Source organism: Entelurus aequoreus, linkage group LG02 (genome assembly GCF_033978785.1).
Source record: "Entelurus aequoreus isolate RoL-2023_Sb linkage group LG02, RoL_Eaeq_v1.1, whole genome shotgun sequence".
In the NCBI taxonomy this organism is placed as follows: Eukaryota; Metazoa; Chordata; class Actinopteri; order Syngnathiformes; family Syngnathidae; genus Entelurus; species Entelurus aequoreus.
This window is the reverse complement of record NC_084732.1, coordinates 63,943,804-63,966,343: the sequence shown is the minus strand read 5'-3', so window position 1 is coordinate 63,966,343 and position 22,540 is coordinate 63,943,804. Positions and strand designations below refer to the sequence as shown.

Genomic DNA, 22,540 nt, shown 5'->3' with positions numbered 1-22,540 from the left:
ACTCTTTATTTCCTGAATGGTTTTGTTTCTTGTGTAAATGAAGTATGAACAGCAACGAGCAAGACTATATAAACACTTTATTGTTTAAAGGGCACAAGCCTGTTACAAATATTACTTCAACTGATGGGGAAAATGCTCGTAACTCAAGGTATGCTCCAAACTTGAAGCATAACAAGGAGCTGAGAGACAGCTCGTATTTCAAATTACTCGTAAGTTAATGTACTCGTAAGTTGAGGTACCACTGTATATGGCATTTGCATTCATTTAGAACAATAATGGAAGGACAAAATGTGTCATGTGTCTTTAGGTGCTTGCAAATAAATCCATGAAGCCAAGGCCTAATTAAAATGGTTACCATGTTGACTTGTCTGTCAACATCATCTCTTTGCCTTCGCAGTAAGTTGCAGTGCCTTCACTTCTCATCATGGGACACCAACAAGGAGTGGATGGTTGACCTACCCGAGGGTGAGGACGCAAAGGCGCTTTGTCTGGGTCAAGGCTGGGCGGCGGTTGCCACCAGCGCACTCATGGTCAGATTTTTTTCCATCGGTGGAATTCAGAGGGAAATCTTCAGCCTGTCTGGGCCTGTTGTCTGTATGACGGGACATGGAGAGCAGTTACTCATTGTCTACCACAGAGGTACTGTACAAATGCACATACATATTTTCACATATTGTTGCATTTTATTTTTAAAGTAAAACAAGTGTCCCTGTGGGGATATGTCCAAGCTAAAAACATGAATGTGTTTTTTTTTAAAACATTTACAACATGTAAAAGCAATAAATGAACCAGACTGGTATATGGATCATTCCACCAAATCATCCATTCATCCATTTTCTACCGCTTGTCCCTTATGGTGTCGCGGGGGGTGCTGGAGCCTATCCCAGCTGAATTCGGGCAGAAGGCGGGGTACAATGCTATTTAATTGTTATAACTCTCTCAATATAAACTTACATGTGTTTTTTTTTACTAGGGTTGTAACAATTAATCAATTTAAATGAATCACGTTGATAGAAAAAAAGTTTACATTTATATTCTGATTCTTCGATTAGTCTTTTAAACGGGTCAAATGTAGATTATTTTTTCTACATTTAAAACACTTCCTTGTGGTCTACATAACATAATGGTGGTTCTTTGGTCAAAATTTTGCATAAATTATGTTTCACAGACAATCTTCAAGCCGCTTTCTGACTGTCTCTTAAAGATGCCCCGTTTTGTGGGCGCACTTGGCGGTCTTATTTACCTGCCTCCACTTCGACTGCGTCTTCTCTCCGTCAGCCATGTTGTAGTTTTTAGCGCAAGTCTACTGACAGATATAAGTTTGAAATATAAGCACTCCACAACAGCGGAGGATGCATGTGCATGTACGAGCCAGTCTGTCCCACAACACGAGGATAAAGATAAAGAAAGAAACTTATTGACTAAAGTGTCGGGCTACAAAGGCGGACTCGCACAAAGCTCTTCGGGTAAACCTCTACCATATAAGATATCCGCTGACGTCACATGTTGGAAAAATGTCACAAGTTGTGCAAATTCCAAATGGGACTTCAGGATTTACGCAGATCCCAAGTACACACAATCAGGTACCAATAGGTAAATAAAATTGGTTTTGCATAATAGGTTGAGGTCCCCTTTAATGCAGTGTTTTTTAACCATAGGGTTAATTGTTGGATCGCGAGCGCCCCCTTAAAGAGCTGCCAACATATATCTGTTTCTGAGTTGTGGTCCATATGGGCCGCAGCGGTACTCACTTGTAATATACTTTTCCACTACTTGTGGCAGTAAAGACAAAATCAAACAAACCGAAGAAGTCTGAAGTAAAAATCACAGAGAAGTTTCTTAAGCGCAAAAAGTATGATCAAAGTTGTGAAGCTGTAATTTCATTTGCACTTAAATGTTATTGAAAGTTTATTCAAAAAATATTTATTATTATTATTTACTAATTTAGTTAGCATTTATTTTAGCACTGCATAGGTGGATATTATTTATTTTTTATTAGTACCTTCTTTTGCAGTATATTTGATCACTGGGATAGGTGTAAGCTTTAGCGTCTGCCTATTCCATTTCAGACTATATTTATATTTAAAAATGTCTTCTCTTTATTCGTCAAAATGTTTAAAAATGTCTGAATAAAATTGAACTTGAAGACTTGATTAGTATTTATTTTTGTAATCCACCTGACCTAAGCCTTGATAATAATATTTGTGATTACCACATGGTTTCATACCATTTGACATGGTTTACCCTGGTTAACTGTAAGTACGTTAGATGTAATTATTGAGTACGTTTAAAATCAAAAGTAAGATTACTAAATCAGTGTTAATATTTGAGTGGGCCCCGGGGCCCTTTGTAGTAGAAAAGTTGGGCCCTCAGATCAAAAAGGTTAAGAACCTCTGCTTTAATGAGTGTAACTAATACAAATGTATGAAGCTTAGACCGAAATGAGTGGGCAGACATAGTTACCACAAGGTTACTGCAATAAAAGTGCAATTTCAATGTTGGTAAGGTGCATTTATTTCAAATGAAATTAAGTAAGGTTAAGGCAAGCAGAAAACTATTTTCTCTAAAATACGCATTGAGGTTGTAAAGTCTGTTTTATCCGATTTCTTGATTAATTGAACAAACTGATAGATTAGTTGATTCCTAAAACTATCAATGAATCTGATAATACACACACTGTATTGAACCACTCAAAATTTGTACTGGCCCGTCTAAGGAAACTTTTTTTTATTTTTTATACAAGGTTTCTAAGTTGATAATGACTCATTTGAGTAACAGGAGTAAAATATGCAGAGATGATACGTATGTGTCAATATCAAAATGTTACTTGAAATACATTTTTGGCAGCAGCAAAGTGGTCGTTTTGGTAGTTTTTAGCTTTGTAAAGGGTATTTCTACAAGTAAACAGTACAGTAGGTACTTGATTTATATATATGTAATGCTAATAAGGGTATTATTGTAGAATATGCAGAGATAAGATGTGTCAATATCAAAATATTACTTGAAATACATTTTTGTCAGCAACAAAGTGGCCATCTGGGTAGATATTTGTTCTAAAAAGGGTATTTCAACAAGTGAACAGTACAATAGGTACTTGATTTTGATATATGTAATGCTCATAAGGGTATTCTAGTAAAATATGCGTGTGTAAATATGCGATGTGTAAGTATCAAAATATTACGTCGGAACACTTTTTGTCAGGCAATATTACATTTCATGACAATTTTACATAAATGAATACATCCAAACACGTTGTACATATTTATTATGTGCAAGAACAAATAACAGTTACAATTGTGTGTATCTTTCAAACAAGAAAGAGGTTTTATCACATCAACATCGGACTAACAACACTCCTTTAAATCTCATTAATGCCACAGAAGAGGCAAACTGTCCTTTTCCGGGCACGATAAACTCTTAAATAATGTCAAACACGTAGCGATACAATAACCAGGAAGTTAAAGTGTTTGTCTTACACCTAGTAATCCGCTGTGGACACACCAAGCCAAAAATGCAGGTTCAGCGAGCGCTGCGAAGGAAATACATTTTTGGCAGGCATTCACATTTTGCCACAACACACGGGGGAAAGTCCTAGTTGGAAATACAGCCGAATTAACTCCTGAACTGCCATTTTCACACACACCTCAAACCGCACGCATGCATCCAATGCTTTCTCGTGATACATATCTTTTGTGCACAAGATAGTATCTCGTGCGCACGAGATATGTATCACATGCGCACAAGATAGTTTCTCGTGCGCACGAGATACAAATTTTTAAAAAAAAGTTCCCCCATGTCCCTTTTGACATATCAAGACCATTTAATGATGACTTGACATTAAATTATTACATATGGCACCTTGAATAAAAATAAAGGTTTTGTTTATTTATATAATTTTTTTTCTCAGGATGTTATGGCCCATACTGCCTCTATCACATTGGACAGGCTAGTGAAGTATTGGTGTGACATGTTTGTTTCTGTATCCTGTTTCACCTGACAGGTACAGGTTTTGATGGGGAGCAGCTGCTTGGCGTGCAGTTGCTGCAGTTTGGTCAAAAGCGGAGGCACATTATAAACGGCGAACCTCTCCCACTCTCCCTCAAATCTTTCCTTTGCTGGCTCGGATTTACTGCTGAAGGTACACACACGTATGATTTTCTTGACAAAACATAAATACAAGAGGTTCCAGGTACAAGTTCCATTAACCCTGATAGTGATGTAAGAACACATGAAAACTATAAAATACAGTCATAAAAAGATTAATTCAAGAATTAAATGAAACAGTAGTAAAAAAAACAAAAAACGTATGTGGTTGTCTTGCACACTGGGAAGATGGTTGCAAGCAAAGGAGACACAGGCCTTTTGCTCAATAATGAGACCGCTATGCTGCTCATCTTTGTCTTAGAATAGTTGATGATTAAATTCGGAGGTATTCTATTTTGACTACCGACCTCGCAGTCAAATCGTCGGACAAGCAAAAAACCACTGAGCTGCTCATTCTGTCCATTTGATAGGAGCAGATCCTATCAAATGTTCAAAGATCATCTTTATCCTGGATGATGGTGGCGGCATTTGAGCTGCATTTTCCTACTTTCTGAGAATGTGAATAATTTCTAGGGGTGTCTTAGAATAGTTGATTCGATTCGGAGGAGTCTGATCGGAATCATATTTGACTATGAAAGTCCTTTGTCAAAGACAGCCCTACTAAATTCACTTCACGCTTCACTTTCTTTGACATGCTGTGAAGGGCGCACCTCATGCTTAAAAAAATAATAAAGGGCAAGAAGTTAACTAAAAAGAACAAAAGTGACATCCTTCCTCAGTTTAGCAACATGGGACTGCATATTCTTCTGCCTCTGTATTCTTCCGCCATGAACACAAAAGTAGTTATATTTTTCTTTATGTGCAGTATTAAGGATTTATGGGAGTACGTCAAAACAACAACAAAAAACGTAACAAAAGTACCAACTTTATTAATATTTTAATTAGGTCTGTCCAAAGATTAAATTATTTAATCGCGATTAATGGCATTGTTCACAGTTAACTCAAAATAAATCACGATAATCGCTGATAACATTTTTCATAATTAATAAGTGTACCCGAGACAGATGATTTTCTAATTTTAACACCATGACTGGACAAATAATTTGCTTTAAATTAATGTGTTTTAAACAATATGCTTTTTCAAACATCTCAAAACAAAAAGGACAAACACACTTTTAATTAAAATACATATTTTTTTAAAAATACCTACAGTGTGTTGGTGTCTTGCCAGATTTTGTATTTTGTTGAAATACAGAATTTATAATCCTGCTTTAAGAGCACTTGCATTCAGAGGAGGAGCTACACTTTCATGTTTAAATACCAGTTTCAAACATTAATAACACAAAATGTGGATTCTTACGATTATGGTTTGATTGTCAAAGAATAATGTAATCTGTGCTATTTCTACCTGAATAAATACTTCTGATTCTCTGTGCATTATATGTTGTACAAGGTAATGGTCTCCATGTTGCTGCATGGCAATGTTTTAACCTTCTCTTTTATTAACAAAATGTAAAATTCAGCCTGCTAATCATTCTGTAATTGAGGACTCGACCGGAACATGTTATAAAATAATTTACACAATAATTCAGCCAGCCAGAACAATACCCTAGGCCTCCCATAGTCCTCAACTGACATACTGGAATTTTCTTTTTTAGGTGCAAATATCACAGAATAACATTACAAAACCTTTTTGACTAAGCATGATCGTAATGTGAGACATTTTTATTTTGTTAATGTAGTTAAACCGGATGTATAGCATGGCGCTTTTATTTTGAAGCTGGAAAAGTGTGTGAATGGTTTCAGAAAGCGTCTTGACATGCTTTGATGTCGGATCAACTGTTTGCAATAAAAAAGTCCCCTTTTGACTTTCTGCCTACCATTTTTCATTTCTGTTGAGCTTTTATGTCATCTTACTTACTAAAGCAGTCACAGTAACAAGCTACATTTTATGTTATCAGTGCACCTCAACTATAATCTAAACATGGAGGTGAAGCACCACCCATCTCTGAACGAAGTACGCAGCAGGCATTTGCTGCAGTGATGTCGCCTCGTCTCTCTGCGAAAAATGGTCCTTTCTTGTCCAGAGAACAACTTGCCATGGCTTTGAACCTGATATTTCCATAATGAAACTTTTTTTTTTGCCATTTCTGCTCATTATTTTATTGCTTGTGGGCAATCACTAACTAGCTTTAGTGAACTGCTGCCAAGTTTCCCCTGCTATGGCACAGCCCAAGGGTCAAAAAGGATGCATGTGCCTTTTTCGCCAGTTAGAAAAATAAGGCTTTCAAGGGGAAACTAGTTTTACAGTTGAACATATTTAAACTACTATTAGTAATATGTTTAAGGCATCATTTTATTATTGACAATGCTTCATTGAGGTTGCCAGAACACCTAAAAGAATAGAAAAAAAACTCCTTATAGAATACCAGTTTATTAGTCTCACTCTATTTGGAGAAAATAATCCAGATTGACATTTAAAGTAAAAATTGTAAGAAAATCCCATCATGGTTTTGGACAAAGGTCATCTTAAACTTCATGACTTGATTCTTTTGTCATCCGGGTTGTGTTTTTTCAGGTACCCCATGTTATGTAGATTCAGAGGGGGTGGTACGAATGCTGAATCGCTCCTTGGGCCACACATGGACGCCTGTTTGCAACACCAGAGAGACATGCAAAAGCAAATCAGACAGCTATTGGGTTGTTGGGGTACACGAGAACCCTCAGCAGCTCAGGTAAATCCCGTGTGTGGCATGCACATATGCGTGGCACATTATAGATAAGATATTCCTCTCAAGTGGAGTACAATGCAATATTTATGTGTAAAATATGTTTGTTTTTCAAGATGCATACCATGTAAAGGCTCCAGGTATCCCCCCACCCTGCCCAGACCTGCAGTGGCCATCCTGCCTTTCAAGTTGCCTTTGTGTCAGACAACTACTGAGAAAGGACAGATGGAGGTAAACTTAGCATAAGCATAATAGGTGTTCAAATGAACAGCAAACACATATTATGTAATAACTTTTAAAAGTGAGTACATACTGTACCTCTCAGGGGACACTGTCAGATACACTTTGGCATTGCTGTTCCCTCTTTCTCAAATGGCCGAAGCAGAAAGCTGCTCTACATTGAGCCTCAGATCTGATTTAAGGTTCCTTCTTTGAGTGGAATTTTTACTATAATTTTTCTATAATCATGCATGGTGTCCGGACTTTCTCCGTTTAAAAGTGTCATCAGATAACCTGAATTTGATTCTGACTCATTTCATTTGTCCTGTTACAGGAACAGTTCTGGCGCTCAGTGCTCTTCCACAACCACTATAACTTCCTGTCGTCCAGCGGTTATGAAGTGGACGAGGATGGACAGAGTCAGTCGCAGAAAGAACAGCAGGAGCTGCTTATGAAGATGTTTGCGGTTAGTATAAAAGCTTTACAAATGCCTCATTTTATGCAATGGCTATCTTTCTTACCGAGTAATTGCTTTTTATTTCTCCAGCTGTCTTGTAAATTGGAACGAGAGTTTCGCTGCGTGGAGCTGGCGGAGCTAATGACTCAAAATGTGGTGACGCTTGCCATTCGATACGCGTCTAGATCCAAACGCATGGTCCTTGCACAGCGCCTCAGCGAGATTGCACATGAGAAAGCCACTCGGATTCAGGATGAAGAGCAGGAGGAGACCGAATATTGTGACATCAGGCAGACTTCCTCTGGGTAATGCCAAAATATGTTCAAATAAATTCTGTCAAAGTCACTAACCTGTGCTATATTTATACAGTGGAACCTGCTTATGTTGACAACCTCATTAAATCATAGGTCGCTGTGTGGTTCCTAATACTGAAAAAAAGCCCCCTTAATTTGTCGTTAACATACAGTCAATTGTTTTTGTTGACATAATAGAAAACAGTCTCAGAATATGGTCTCACATGTTAACATGTGAGACTCAAAGGGGTTATTACTATAACAATGTGTCTGTTTTAGGGATGGGTGTTATGGCCTAAAATCTATAACTTGATGTACAGGGTGTCCATAAAGTCTCTTTACAATTTTAAAAATGTATTACAAAGGAAGTTGACAAGATTTGTTAACTAGATTTGGTTCCCGCTGGCCCCACCATGGACTGGACTTTCGCTGATGTGTTGGACTTTCACAATATTATGTCAGACCCACTCGACACCGAGGATGTCGTTGTAGCTTGTACAGCCCTTTGAGACACTTGTGATTTAGGGCTATATAAATAAACATTGATTGATTGATTGATTGATTTGTTCTAATATAATCAGTGGTTGTCAAAGTGGTTTTACCTCATTTAATATACCTATATATGGGCACCACTTGTTGCTTGCCCTGTTCGCTGTAGCATAGCTTCATCAATGGTGGCAAAGGAATACAAACCCCGTTTCCATATGAGTTGGGAAATTGTGTTAGATGTAAATATAAACGGAATACAATGATTTGCAAATCATTTTCAACCCATATTCAGTTGAATATGCCACAAAGACAACATATTTGATGTTCAAACTGATAAAAAAAAAATGTTTGTTGTAAATAATCATTAACTTTAGAAGAATTTGATGCCAGCAAAACGTGACAAAGAAGTTGGGAAAGGTGGCAATAAATACTGATAAAGTTGAGGAATGCTCATCAAACACTTATTTGGAACATCCCACAGGTGAACAGGCAAATTGGGAACAGGTGGGTGCCATGATTGGGTATAAAAGTAGATTCCATGATACAAGGATGGGGCGAGGGTCACCACTTTGTCAACAAATGCATGAGCAAATTGTTGAACAGTTTAAGAAAAACCTTTCTCAACCAGCTATTGCAAGGAATTTAGGGATTTCACCATCTGCGGTCCGTAATATCATCAAAGGGTTCAGTGAATCTGGAGAAATCACTGCACGTAAGCAGCTAAGCCTGTGACCTTCGATCCCTCAGGCTGTACTGCATCAACAAGCGACATCAGTGTGTAAAGGATATCACCACATGGGCTCAGGGACACTTCAGGAAACCTCTGTCAGTAACTACAGTTGGTCGCTACATCTGTAAGTGCTAGTTAAAACTCTCCTATGCAAGGCGAAAACCGTTTATCATCAACACCCAGAAACGCCGTCAGCTTCGCTGGGCCTGAGCTCATCTAAGATGGACTGATACAAAGTGGAAAAGTGTTCTGTGGTCTGACAAGTCCACATTTCAAATTGTTTTTGGAAACTGTGGACGTTGTGTCCTCCGGACCAAAGAGGAAAAGAACCATCCGGATTGTTATAGGCGCAAAGTTGAAAAGCCAGCATCTATGATGGTATGGGGGTGTATTAGTGCCCAAGACATTGGTAACTTACACATCTGTGAAGGCGCCATTAATGCCTAAAGGTACATACAGGTTTTGGAGCAACATGTGTTGCCATCCAAGCAACGTTACCATGGCCCCTGCTTATTTTAGCAAGTCAATGCCAAGCCACGTGTTACATCAACGTGGCTTCATAGTAAAAGAGTGCGGGTACTAGACTGGCCTGCCTGTAGTCCAGACCTGTCTCCCATTGAAAATGTGTGGCGCATTATGAAGCCTAAAATACCCCAACGGAGACCCCCGGACTGTTGAACAACTTAAGCTGTACATCAAGCAAGAATGGGAAAGAATTCCACCTGAGAAGCTTAAAAAATGTGTCTCCTCAGTTCCCAAACGTTTACTGAGTGTTGTTAAAAGGAAAGGCCATGTAACACAGTGGTGAACATGCCCTTTCCCAACTACTTTGGCACGTATTGCAGCCATGAAATTCTAAGTTAATTATTATTTGCAAAAAAAAAATAAAGTTTATGAGTTTGAACATCAAATATCTTGTCTTTGTAGTGCATTCAATTGAATATGGGTTGAAAAGGATTTGCAAATCATTGTATTCCGTTTATATTTACATCCAACACAATTTCCCAACTCATATGGAAACGGGGTTTGTAGAAGAGAATACCTGAAACACAACATTTCAATGTGATCACAAATTTAAAAAAAAACACTGATTTATAGTAAATAAAGCAAATCCGGTTAAAACATCTTATCAACTGACTTTGTGATACATTTTTAAAATTGTAAAGATACTTTATGGACACCTGTGTATTGCCGCCTCTTGCAATAACAATATACTGTATATCACAATATATTTTTGTTGTTGTAAATGACAATAGAACAATTACAAAATTGGTTACAAAAGCTCCTAAGCTGGCTGCTGACGTATGCAGTAACAATTTGTGTCTTTTCTGGTTGAATCTATCTACATTTCTGTTACAATGTAATAAGCACTTATTCTTCTGTTATCCTTAACATTATTGTTTGGGTATATTATAAATTTGGGTTCATAACCAATACCAAATGGTTAAAGGGGCATTATTGACCATAGCAATACTTAACATTTTTTAGATCATAGAATGATTAAATTTTTGATCACAATTACAAGTACAATTAGACAAAAACAGAGGATGCCGATGTAACTATATCAAGCAAATATTAAAATTATATCCTACTATTGGCTCAAATTTAAATCCTTAGTTTTTTGCCCTTAAAGTTCCTCTGTGTCCAGGGACTTATTTTCTGACTTTGTAAAAAAATGACAAAAGCAACAAAATATTTTTTGATAATAAAAATCAATTTACCCCTTTAGTATGGACCGTGTGTACTGATACTATACTTGGTATCGTTACTGTCGATATTTACGTTGATCGGCCCATCTTTCTTTACAGCTCTAGATTGTGGTTAGCGTATTTGAGCTATTCCTCGTCATTCAGGGATGATAGTTGTAAGAAACATAGTTTATTTTCCGCCATGAAGGGCCATTAGCTACTAGCGAGAATGCTACATTGCGTTTGTTCGCTTTTCGCTGTAAAACTTGCGGAACACAGCTATAATTAATTTTTAATGATTTAACGACTGTATTAAAATCTCTATCGTTGACCAGATTTGTATATTTTTATCGTTCATTGTTTATATTGCATAAGCCTAGTTAAAGATTAAGATTAAAGATTAAAGTACCAATGATTGTCACACACACACTAGATGTGGTGAAATTTGTCCTCTACATTTGTCCCATCCCCTTGGGGAGCAGTGGGCAGCAGCGGCGCCGCGCCCGGGAATCATTTTGGTGATTTAACCCCCAACTCCAACCCTTTGTTGCTGAGTGCCAAGCAGGGAGGTTATGGGTCCCATTTTTATAGTCTTTGGTATGACTCGGCTGGGATTTGAACTCCAACCTACCGATCTCAGGGCGGACACTCTAACCATTAGTTTATGGTAAGTGTCATAGTATTGTTAAATTGGTCATTATCTTTAGGCAGCGTGAAGCAATAACAGCAACATAACTGTCTAGTTACAAAGCATTAAAACATGCTTCTCAGTGACTTCCTGTTCAGTGCAATAATAAGCTTTAAATAAAAAGCATGGCATCATTAACCTGGATTCTTCATTGGCAACTGACAATGCGACCGTTTCCATTTTTTTAGATTGTTAGCCACCGGAATAAATATTTGTGCATTCAAAAAAGCTTTATTGTGATTGTAGTTAGAACATACAACACCATTACAATAGAAGCTCTGTTGGATACGAGAATAGCCTTTCATGAAAGCAGAAGAATCTAAATACAAATATGCACAAATGGACAAAAAACATTTAAAAAAATCCTTAATTATCAGCCAAATGTCTCTGGACAAAGTCACAAGTAAATGTGCAGTCAATGGCTAGTTTTAGTTTCCATTTAATTTGTGTTGACAAATGCTTATGTCGGTCATCCAGTGTTGTTGACATAAACAAGTTCCACTGTGTTTATGTGGAGATGTTTTATACTTTGTTGACATAATTGACAGGTATGACCAGCCTGAGGTCAAAGAAAAACATCACAATAGACAGGAGGAAGAACCTGACCAAGAGCCCGAGGAACAAGAGGACCAAGAGGAAATGGAATCTGAAGATGGCGCAGTAGCCCCAAAACGTCAGTTGATTCTGAGCTCTATGCACACATTTATTGACAATAGATCCTCCAACACACCGTGCTTATTGTGACTTGTGTCTGACACTGTAGGTCTCAACCCGTTTGCCAAAGTGACAGGATCCCCTTCAAAGCAAGCCACCCCACCCAGTAAGTTAGATTTCAATGGAGAAATGTTATCTTCACTAATGACCTAAAAAAAATATTGTGGACTAATGTAGAGTAATTGGAATTATAAGATGGTGGTGGAAAACCCCAAATTTTGCATTTTTGTCTTTACTGTATATTTCACTGATAATCACTAATAGTGTGCGTTGGTTTTGACGTCGGCACACAATAGATATCTCTGACGCACATATACTGTATACATACACTACCGTTCAAAAGTTTGGGGTCACATTGAAATGTCCTTATTTTTGAAGGAAAAGCACTGTACTTTTCAATGAAGATAACTTTAAACTAGTCTTAACTTTAAAGAAATACACTCTATACATTGCTAATGTGGTAAATGACTATTCTAGCTGCAAATGTCTGGTTTTTGGTGCAATATCTACATAGGTGTATAGAGGCCCATTTCCAGCAACTATCACTCCAGTGTTCTAATGGTACAATGTGTTTGCTCATTGGCTCAGAAGGCTAATTGATGTTTAGAAAACCCTTCTGCAATCATGTTCACACATCTGAAAACAGTTTAGCTCATTACAGAAGCTACAAAACTGACCTTCCTCTGAGCAGATTGAGTTTCTGGAGCATCACATTTGTGGGGTCAATTAAACGCTCAAAATGGCCAGAAAAAGAGAACTTTCATCTGAAACTCGACAGTCTATTCTTGTTCTTAGAAATGAAGGCTATTCCACAAAATTGTTTGGGTGACCCTAAACTTTTGAACAGTAGTGTATGTGTATATACGTTGGGTCAGGAAAAAACACAAGAGGCTATATCATCCCTACAAGCCTGTTTCACAGGTTTCACTTTATGTGTATATATGTATATAATATATACTGTATGTGTGTGTGTGTGTGTGTGTGTGTGTGTGTGTGTGTGTGTGTGTGTGTGTGTGTGTGTGTGTGTGTGTGTGTGTGTGTGTGTGTGTGTGTGTGTGTATATACAGTATGTGTATATATGTATGTGTATATATACGGTATGTATGTATATATATATAAATATATAGTGTGTGTTGTGTATATATGTATGTGTATATATACGGTATCTATGTATATATATATATATATATATATATATATATATATATATATATATATATATATAAGAGTGTGTGTTGTGTGTATATGTATTTGTGTGTGTATATATAGTAGGTAGGGATGTCCGATAATGGCTTTTTTGCCGATATCCGATATTCCGATATTGTCCAACTCTTAATTACCGATACCGATATCAACCGATACCGATATATACAGTCGTGGAATTAACACATTATTATGCCTAATTTGGACAACCAGGTATGGTGAAGATAAAGTCCTTTTTAAAAAAAATTATTAAAATAAGATAAATCAATTAAAAACATTTTCTTGAATAAAAAAGAAAGTAAAACAGAATAAAAAAAGTTACATAGAAACTAGTAATTAATGAAAATGAGTAAAATTAACTGTTAAAGGTTAGTACTATTAGTGGACTAGCAGCACGCACAATCATGTGTGCTTACGGACTTTATCCCTTGCAGACTGTATTGTTATATATTGATATATAATGTAGGAACCAGAATATTAATAACAGAAAGAAACAACCCATTTGTGTGAATGAGTGTAAATGGGGGAGGGAGGTTTTTTGGGTTGGTGCACTAATTGTAAGTGTATCTTGTGTTTTTTATGTTGATTTAATTAAAAAAAACACAAAAAAACCCAATACCGATTACAAAAAAACCCGATACCGATAATTTCAGATATTACATTTTAAAGCATTTATCGGCAGATAATATCGGCAGGCCGACATTATCGGACATCTCTAATAGTAGGGCTGTCAGCCTTAACGCGATAACGCATGTGATTAATAAAAATAAATGGTTGCGTTATCAAATATTAGGGATGATGTTCGAAACCGATTCTCCCGGTTGTTCGATAAGAAAAGAACCGATTCCATGGACTCAAATCCCTTTTTGAGAACCGGTTCCCCTTATCGAGGCCACTATAGTAAAGAAAAAGAGTTGGTTCTTTATTCAAATCCCTGGGAACGAATCCCTTCCCACAGGAAATGCCCTGTGGGATGGCAATGTTATGCCCATTTGATTGTAGACTCTTACTGACACCTTGTGGCGTTAGGAAAATACTTTGCGTCATTAGTTTGGGCACTTCCGGGTTGGCGACGTCAGTTCAGTTCATGAGACAATTGAAAAGTAGACAAGTTGTGTTAGCTCTTACAAGCCTTGGAAAAGATAAGTCTGTAAGTAAACGGTTTAACTTGTTTATGTAACTCAATATTAAGGTGGAAAGTGGTTAAATTTGATACTTAGACTTAGACTTCCTTTTTATTGTCATTCAAATTTGAACTTTACAGTACAGATAAGAACGAAATTTCATTACATAAGCTCATGGTAGTGCAGGATAAAAAAGCAATAAGGTGCATATATAAATTAATAAATAGGTTACCGTACAGATAAATATATTGCACTTTTTTACATGCGTCCACGTTTATGGATGTATGTTATATTGTCTTTTTTATTCCAGCGAGTTAATCCATTTTTGGGGGAGTTGAGGGGATAATTTAATTATGATGCGTTCAAGAGTCTTACGGCCTGAGGGAAGAAACTGTTACAGAACCTGGAGGTTCTGCTTCGGAGGCTGCGGAACCTCTTTCTAGAGTCCAGCAGTGAAAACAGTCCTTGGTGGGGGTGGGAGGAGTCTTTGCAGATTTTTTGAGCCCTGGTCAGGCAGCGACTTTTTGCGATCTCCTGGATAGGAGGAAGAGGAGTCCTGATGATCTTTTCTGCCGTCCTCACCACTCTCTGGAGAGACTTCCAGTCTGAGGCATTGCATTCTCCAGTCCAGACAGAGATGCTGTTGGTCAGTAGGCTCTCTATAGTGCCTCTGTAGAATGTGGTACTAAGATGTTTTTTGAAAAAACGATTTTTGTGCACTGTTTCAATGGATGTTTTGAGGACTTAAAATGGCTGACAGTCGTGTTTTTCCACCATCGAAATAGTTTCAACACTCAGAAGTATTGGTTTGATGATAGTACTGTATATTTGTGTGAAGCTAATATTTACATATTGTGTATTACATTTCAGTATGTTAATTGAATCACATAGCTTATACATTTGTCATTGTGTGTATTTCAGTTTAAAAATAAAAAATAAAAAAAACAGTCCAGTGCAAGACAAAAGTAAAGATAGGAAAAGACAAAGCAAGATCAACAACAGTAAAGAGTCTAAATGGATTAATCTGCTTTGGAACTTTATTAGACGTCTTGGATTGTTTGTTAGCTGTCTGCCAAGCTGTATAACCTCAACACGTATAGTGAGGGCAGAACAGGCAATATGCAATTATTGCCAGGCTTCGCTCTCATGTAAGGGGGGAAGAATTGGTGATTGATGACTGTGGTGTTCTTAGTGTCAAAGTGTGTATAGTTAGTATGTTCCAATAGCAGCAGAAGTGCACTTTTTGGAGAGCTGTATTATTTTCAGTTTTGTGCCCAAGACTGATTTTATTTAACACTATATTATTATTTATACACCTATAGTAATCACAGAGACAGGTTGTTAAACCAAATATTGTTTTTTTCCATATATAACAACCTATCTGGATTCGATAAGAGAATCGATAAGGAATCGGTTCGATAAGAGGATTCGATAATCGGTTTGAACTCGATAATTTCTTTCGGGTTGAGACTTAACCTGGAAGACGCGTGCATTTGTTACAGTCTGTGATCACAATGAGAGGCGGCCAATTTCGCTTTAAAACAGAACTTTTAGATCAAACTAAGGTACTGTACTTGTTGGTATAGCAGTGACAAAACGTTTTTATCATTGCCGCACATCAAGTTTAAAATACTATCTTAAAGCGAAACATGTACTTGAAGGTGACGCCCACAGTGTTGTCAATCCTCTTGACGACTTATTTTGTAAACAGCTACTAATGACAAATTTTATGATTTTTCCCGGGGATATTGGAGACTTTTTTTGTGTCTCGGAGACTCTTAGGTGAAAGCAAGCAGCCCTCAGCGAGCAGTGACTGCTGCTGTCGGTCACGTGGTGCTGCTGCGTCGATAGCTACATGTTAGCATCAATGCTAGCTACATAGACAAGAAGCAGAAGAGAACGCACAAAATATCATTCCACTGCTATGCCGATGACACTCAACTCTACCTAAAAACAAACCCAACCCCCTCTGCAGCCCTGCCATCATCCACACTTGCCAACTGCCTGAAAGAGATAAAGGCGTGGATGAAACACAATTTTCTTCAACTCCAAATCCTCCACTCGACAACCCCGCTCCGGACAGGCTAACCTCCTCCAACCTCCGAGGACAAAGCTACGAACAATGGGAGACCAGGCTTTCTGTTCCGCCGCTCCAAGTCTGTGGAACGCTCTCCCTGACCACCTGAGGGCACCACAGACTGTGGATGTTTTTAAAAAAGGCTTAAAAACCCTTCTTTTTTAAAAAGCCTTTTTTTAGACATACTGTATGCATACTAGTTCTAGCTATTTGTCTGTTCTAGTTTTTATTTTTTATTTTTTTTTATTATCTTTTTATTTTTATTTTTTTAATACACTGTTGCACTTTGAGGTTGTTTACTCAATGTAAAGTGCTTTTTACAAATAAAATCTACTAACGCTATGCTGGCAAAGTTTACTGATTCAATGTTGTCAACAAAAGTAGCACAGTTAAGTTAAACATATGCCTTTGCTATACGGACAGCCATCACATGCAGGACATCTAACATCTGTGAAGACCAAGTCCTGCAAGAAGATGTCATTCATATCACCACATCTGATCTGTGGTACAATACATTGGAGAGGCACAATTACAACAAGGATGAACCAACTGTACTACACAAACAAGAGCATCAACTTGCTACCACAGACTAAATGTGAATTTATTTTGCTTCCTGGAGAACGTTGTACATCTGAAAGTAATCACAACAAGCTGGGGTCGCATATACCAAAGAAAGAAATCAGCATTGTCATCTGAAAAATGTAGACAAACTTGTTTTTTAAACAACTGCTTAAACTAAAGAAGAGTAAATCGTGCAGTATGTTAAGTTGTTTATGAGTGTGTTTTCACATTATTGATTAGTAACTGAACCTTGTTTGCAAGATTATTGCAAATTGCAAAATACTTTCAAAATGTGAACTTAACTTTTAAGATACTTATTTTCACCAAGGATTGAGCAAATCAATGACAGTTCAGTAAAACATTTAAAAAACGTTTGTTTGACATTCTGACTACTAAATTGCACTTGTACCCAAATATTGGGGTGTTTTCTTCACCAAATGTTATCTATGCAAGCAAATAATAACCAATAATTAATCGTGATTAATCACAGGTTTAGAGTATGATTATTCTGATTAAAAAATAATCACTTGACAGCCCTAGTGTATATATATATATGTATGAGGTGGCGACTTGTCCAGGGTGTACCCCGCTTCCGCCCGAATGCAGCTGAGATAGACTCCGGGACCCCCCGCGACCCCGAAAGGGACAAGCGGTAGAAAATGGATGGATGGATGGATGTACTGTATGTACAGCTATACATTATGACTGCAGAGCAGAAATCAATGAATTGCAAAATATTTACTGATAACTAGTTCTGTATTCTAATAATGCATCTCTCAATTTTGTTTTCCAGCTGGTAAGCTTGGCCGCTCAAACCCTTTCAAGGTGAGATTTGTTGATAATATAAACCATGTTTCTGGTTATGTAAGGGATATTTTTTTTTTTTAAAGGAGACTGTTTCGTTGTGCTTCTTTATACAGGTTTTTTGTGCGGGGAAGTCCTCCTCTGCTTCTGGTCAGCCTCGTGTGGCAAGCATCTTGGACAACATGACGTCCAACAGGAAGTCAGCTCCAATCGCTGCATCTGCAGGAAAGTCAAACAAAAGCACCGTCCTCAAACCACTCCCCCCAAGACCAAAGACCAAGGTACTAACACACCAATAGTTAACCTTCTTTTACGTATTGTTTTTAAATGCTTACACCCAGCCATATCTTATTGAGATGCTGCAGCCTTATTCTCCCAGCAGGACCCTGAGGTCTTCAGACAAGCTCCTCCTGGCTGTGCCTAAAACCTAGCTCAAAACCAGTGGAGATAGAGCCTTTTCAGTGGCAGGGTCTAGACTGTGGAACAGCCTTCCATTATCTATTAGATTTTCCCAGTCCCTAATCCAATTTAAATCTTGGCTAAAAACATATTTTTACTCCCTTCGGCGTTCAAATCCATTTAGGCAGGATATCTTGGTCGTTTTATGTCTTGTTTTGTACAATTGTATTTATTTATTACATTTTAGGATTTTTATGTGATATATTTTGCACTTATTTTAAGGTATATTTTACTATTGTATTGTATTCATCCTTCTGTGTTACAATGACTACTTTTTACAACAAGCTACCGAGCTGCTAAACTTTTGCTACAAACACTGCTAACGTGTTACTCTCGGGTGGCTCGTCTCTAAGCCAGTGTCTGAGTGGTAACCAACATGTGAACCAAGAAGAACAAGGAGGACATCGACGAAATTAGAAAGTCGCTTGACTTTCTGACGGAGGAGATGGCTGTTGTGAGTAAACAGCAGAAAACGATCATGGAGCTGGTTGCGGAAGTGAAGACGCTGCGGATCCAGAACGCCGAGAAGGACAAACGACTCGACTTTTTGGAGAGCAGGGTCCAAGCTTTGGAGCAATCCAGCAGGATAAATGATGTGATTGTATCGGGTATCCACATAAAACCCCGGTCATACGCGCGGGCGGTGACCGCCGGTAACAACGCGGGGGCGAGCGGTGTCGCCGACGGTGAGCTGGATATCTCCACGGAGCAACAAGTGGCTACCTTTCTACAGTCCAAAGGAATCACACTGGACTAACACCATCGAGGCTTGCCATACCCTGCCCAGGAGAAACAACGACAGCAATGACAAACCAGCTGTCATCCTAAGGTTTGTAAACCGAAAGCACAAGACCGCACTACTGAGCCAGGGGAGAAAGTTAAAGGGCTCAAACATCTTTCTGAAAAAGCACTTAACGAAGCACAACGCAGACATTGCAAAAAAGGCACGCCACCTCAGGAAGCAGGGGAAAATACAGAATACTTGGACCACAAGTTGCAAGATCTTTGTGAAGTTGAACGGAATGAATGCAAAAGTGGTACTCATCAGAAGCATGGAGGAGTTAGACAAGTACCAGTAGGGAAGAGCCAAAGGGATTGGCATTCTGGTCTAACTGAACTAAGGTAACAACACACCATGTCACACAACAATATGACTTTCGCTACAATGGGTGACGACAGTCATCTAAATCAGCGGATAATGGACTATGAACAATTTACTGAATTTAACACATTGGATCACTATGAGCACAACACACTGGACTTGGAACTGGACATTGACCCAGATATAAATTTATTTTCCAACAGTAATAACTCTTGTAAATACTACACTACTGAACAGTATAATCATAACATCAAAGCAGATGGGAAGTTATCTATTATTCACATTAACAGTAGAAGTCTATATACAAACTTTAAATCCATTAAGAACTATTTGTACTCATTCTCACAACCATTCAATATCATAGCAATATCTGAAACCTGGTTCAACAAGGAAAGGGGAATGGACTTTGAGATGGATGGCTATGAACTTATTTATAAAAACAGAATTAACAAGGGTAGAGGAGGAGTAGCAATTTATGTGGATACAAATTTCAATTTCAAGATTGTAGAGGCTATGTCACAGGTGGTTGATAACCTTCTCGAATGCATTACAATTGAGATCTGCATGGAAAACAAAAAAAAATGCTAATCAGTTGTGTATACAGGGCGCCCGATTCAAGTATTGATACTTTTAAGGACTGGATGGGAGGCATGTTCTCAGGAATAGGTAATAAAAATATATTTATATGTGGAGATACTAACATAGATATATTGAAACATAGCAATCATAAAAGCACAGAGGATTTTATAAATACAATACACAGTATGTGCCTACTCCCTTCAATCACTAGACCCAGTAGAATTACATCTCATAGTGCCACTCTCATAGACAACATATTTACCAATGTAATTGATAACAAAATAAGTGGGTTTTTAGTCTGCGATATTACCGACCACCTGCCGGTATTTACGGTAATTGATTATGTTTATAAGAATAGGACAGATAAACAAAAAATATTTAGGCGAATAAAGACAGACAAATCAATTAATATGTTAATACAGGATCTAGTATCACTGAACTGGGATATGATTTATAATGAAAAAGATGTGGACAGTGCGTGTAATATATTTTTAGAAATATTTAAGTCAAAGTATGATAAACATTGTCCAATCAAAGAATACAACAAAACAAAAGCATATGATAACTGTCCATGGTTAACGAAAGGTTTGCAAAATGCTTGTAAAAAGAAAAATGCATTATACAGGAATTTTATTAGGCAGAGAACCAAAGAAGCTGAGGATAAATATAAAAAATATAAAAATAAGTTAATCAGTGTTATAAGGATAAGTAAGAAAGAATACTACAAGAATAAACTAGAGCGTAATAAAGATAATATAAAAGGGATATGGAACATATTAAACAGTATAATAAGAGATGGTGTCAAACAAAACAGCTTACCTAAATATTTCAAAGAAGATGATATTGAAAATTACAATATGGAGGAGGTGGCAGATCGCTTCAATCACTTTTTTGTTAAAGTATGCCCTGATCTAGAGAGTAAAATTATGGATCGAGAGGTGGAAGGGGAGCATATGGGGGATCTGGTGAAGAGAAATCCATGCTCAATGTTCCTTGAGAGAGTTGAAGAGAAGGAAATATTGGACATAGTAAAAAACTGTAAAAATAAACAATCCACAGATTTTAATGATATTGACATGTCATTGGTCAAATTGGTCATTGAGGGGATTTCTAAGCCACTTACTCACATATGCAATTTATCGTTTCAAACCGGTTCATTTCCAAATCAAATGAAAATAGCAAAGGTCATTCCACTGTATAAAAATGGGAGCAAACACCTCTTCACAAACTACAGACCTGTCTCACTACTGCCTCAATTTTCAAAAATATTGGAGAAACTATTTAATAGCAGACTAGATTCATTCCTGGAAAAATATAATGTACTCTCAGAGAGTCAATAGGGTTTTAGAACTAAAAGATCAACTTCGCAGGCATTGATGGAATCCATTGAATGAATCACAGATGCAATTGATAATCATCAATATGCAATTGGCATCTTCATTGACCTCAGAAAAGCTTTTGACATTATCAATGACAATATATTAATTAATAAACTGGAGAAAATTGGTATAAGAGGTATGGCAATAGACTGGATAAAAAGCTATTTGGACAGACGGAAACAGTTTGTGAAGCTGGGAAACCATAGCTCAAATTGCTTGGACATTGCTTGTGGAGTCCCCCAGGGGTCAGTATTGGGACCAAAACTTTTTATACTGTACATAAATGATATTTGCCAAGTATCCAAGTTGCTGTCTATGGTACTTTTCGCAGATGACACTAATGTATTTTGCTCTGGTGATGATCTAGATACATTACAAAAGAACATGAATGAAGAGTTGTATAAACTGAAATTATGGTTTGACTGGAACAAATTTTCTTTGAATGTGAGCAAGACCGAGTTTATGTTCTTTGGCAGGTTCAGGTTAAACACACAGTTAAATGTAGAGATTGATGGGGTGGCTATTGAGCAAGTGCACAAAATCAAATTCCTTGGTGTAACAATTGACGACAAGCTCAGCTGGAAAGCACATATTACACATATAAAATACAAAGTAGCAAGAAGTATAGCAGTCATAAACAAAGCAAAGCAGGTTCTGGATCATAAGTCACTCCACACTCTCTACTGTTCTTTAGTCTTGCCATACTTAAACTACTGTACTGAAGTCTGGGGTAACAATTACAAAAGTTTGTTACAGTCACTAATCAATTTACAAAAAAGAGCAGTAAGGATCATTCACAAGGTCGGCTATCTGGAACACACCAATCCACTATTTCTACAGTCTAAATTATTAAAATTCACCGACATTGTCTCATATCAAACAGCAATAACTATGTACAGGGCTAGGAACCATTTGTTACCACTGAACATTCAAAACATGTTTAGTGAACGTGAGGGGGGGCATAGTTTGAGGAGAGAACTCAATTTTAAAATTCAGATGAGAAATTCCACCATGAAAAGTTTTCGTATTTCCATCACAGGTGTCAAGTTGTGGAACAATCTGAGCGAAGTACATAAGCAAAGTCCAAGCATCAATGTTTTTAAAAGAATGTACAAAAATATATTGTTCACAGGATATAGTGAACTGCACTAAGAGTCAGTAGGTTTGTACGTGTATGTATATGTATACTATGTATACACGC

At 37.4% G+C, this 22,540-nt stretch overlaps 1 protein-coding gene across 2 annotated transcripts in view; it reads left to right on the top strand.

Annotated features, from left to right (window-relative positions):
* wdhd1 (WD repeat and HMG-box DNA binding protein 1) overlaps window positions 1–22,540 on the top strand; it is a 99,312-nt gene that overhangs the window by 57,986 nt on the left and 18,786 nt on the right. The window contains exons 14-23 of one of the 2 annotated variants that reach the window (XM_062030508.1): window positions 398–639; window positions 4,001–4,138; window positions 6,623–6,779; window positions 6,890–7,004; window positions 7,327–7,458; window positions 7,540–7,754; window positions 11,886–12,010; window positions 12,101–12,157; window positions 17,810–17,841; window positions 17,937–18,101. In XM_062030508.1, the coding sequence (XP_061886492.1) occupies window positions 398–639; window positions 4,001–4,138; window positions 6,623–6,779; window positions 6,890–7,004; window positions 7,327–7,458; window positions 7,540–7,754; window positions 11,886–12,010; window positions 12,101–12,157; window positions 17,810–17,841; window positions 17,937–18,101 (1,378 nt within the window). Of the gene's footprint in view, window positions 1–397; window positions 640–4,000; window positions 4,139–6,622; window positions 6,780–6,889; window positions 7,005–7,326; window positions 7,459–7,539; window positions 7,755–11,885; window positions 12,011–12,100; window positions 12,158–16,353; window positions 16,529–17,809; window positions 17,842–17,936; window positions 18,102–22,540 lie in introns of those variants that run through there. The other variant, XM_062030509.1, reaches the window with a different exon arrangement.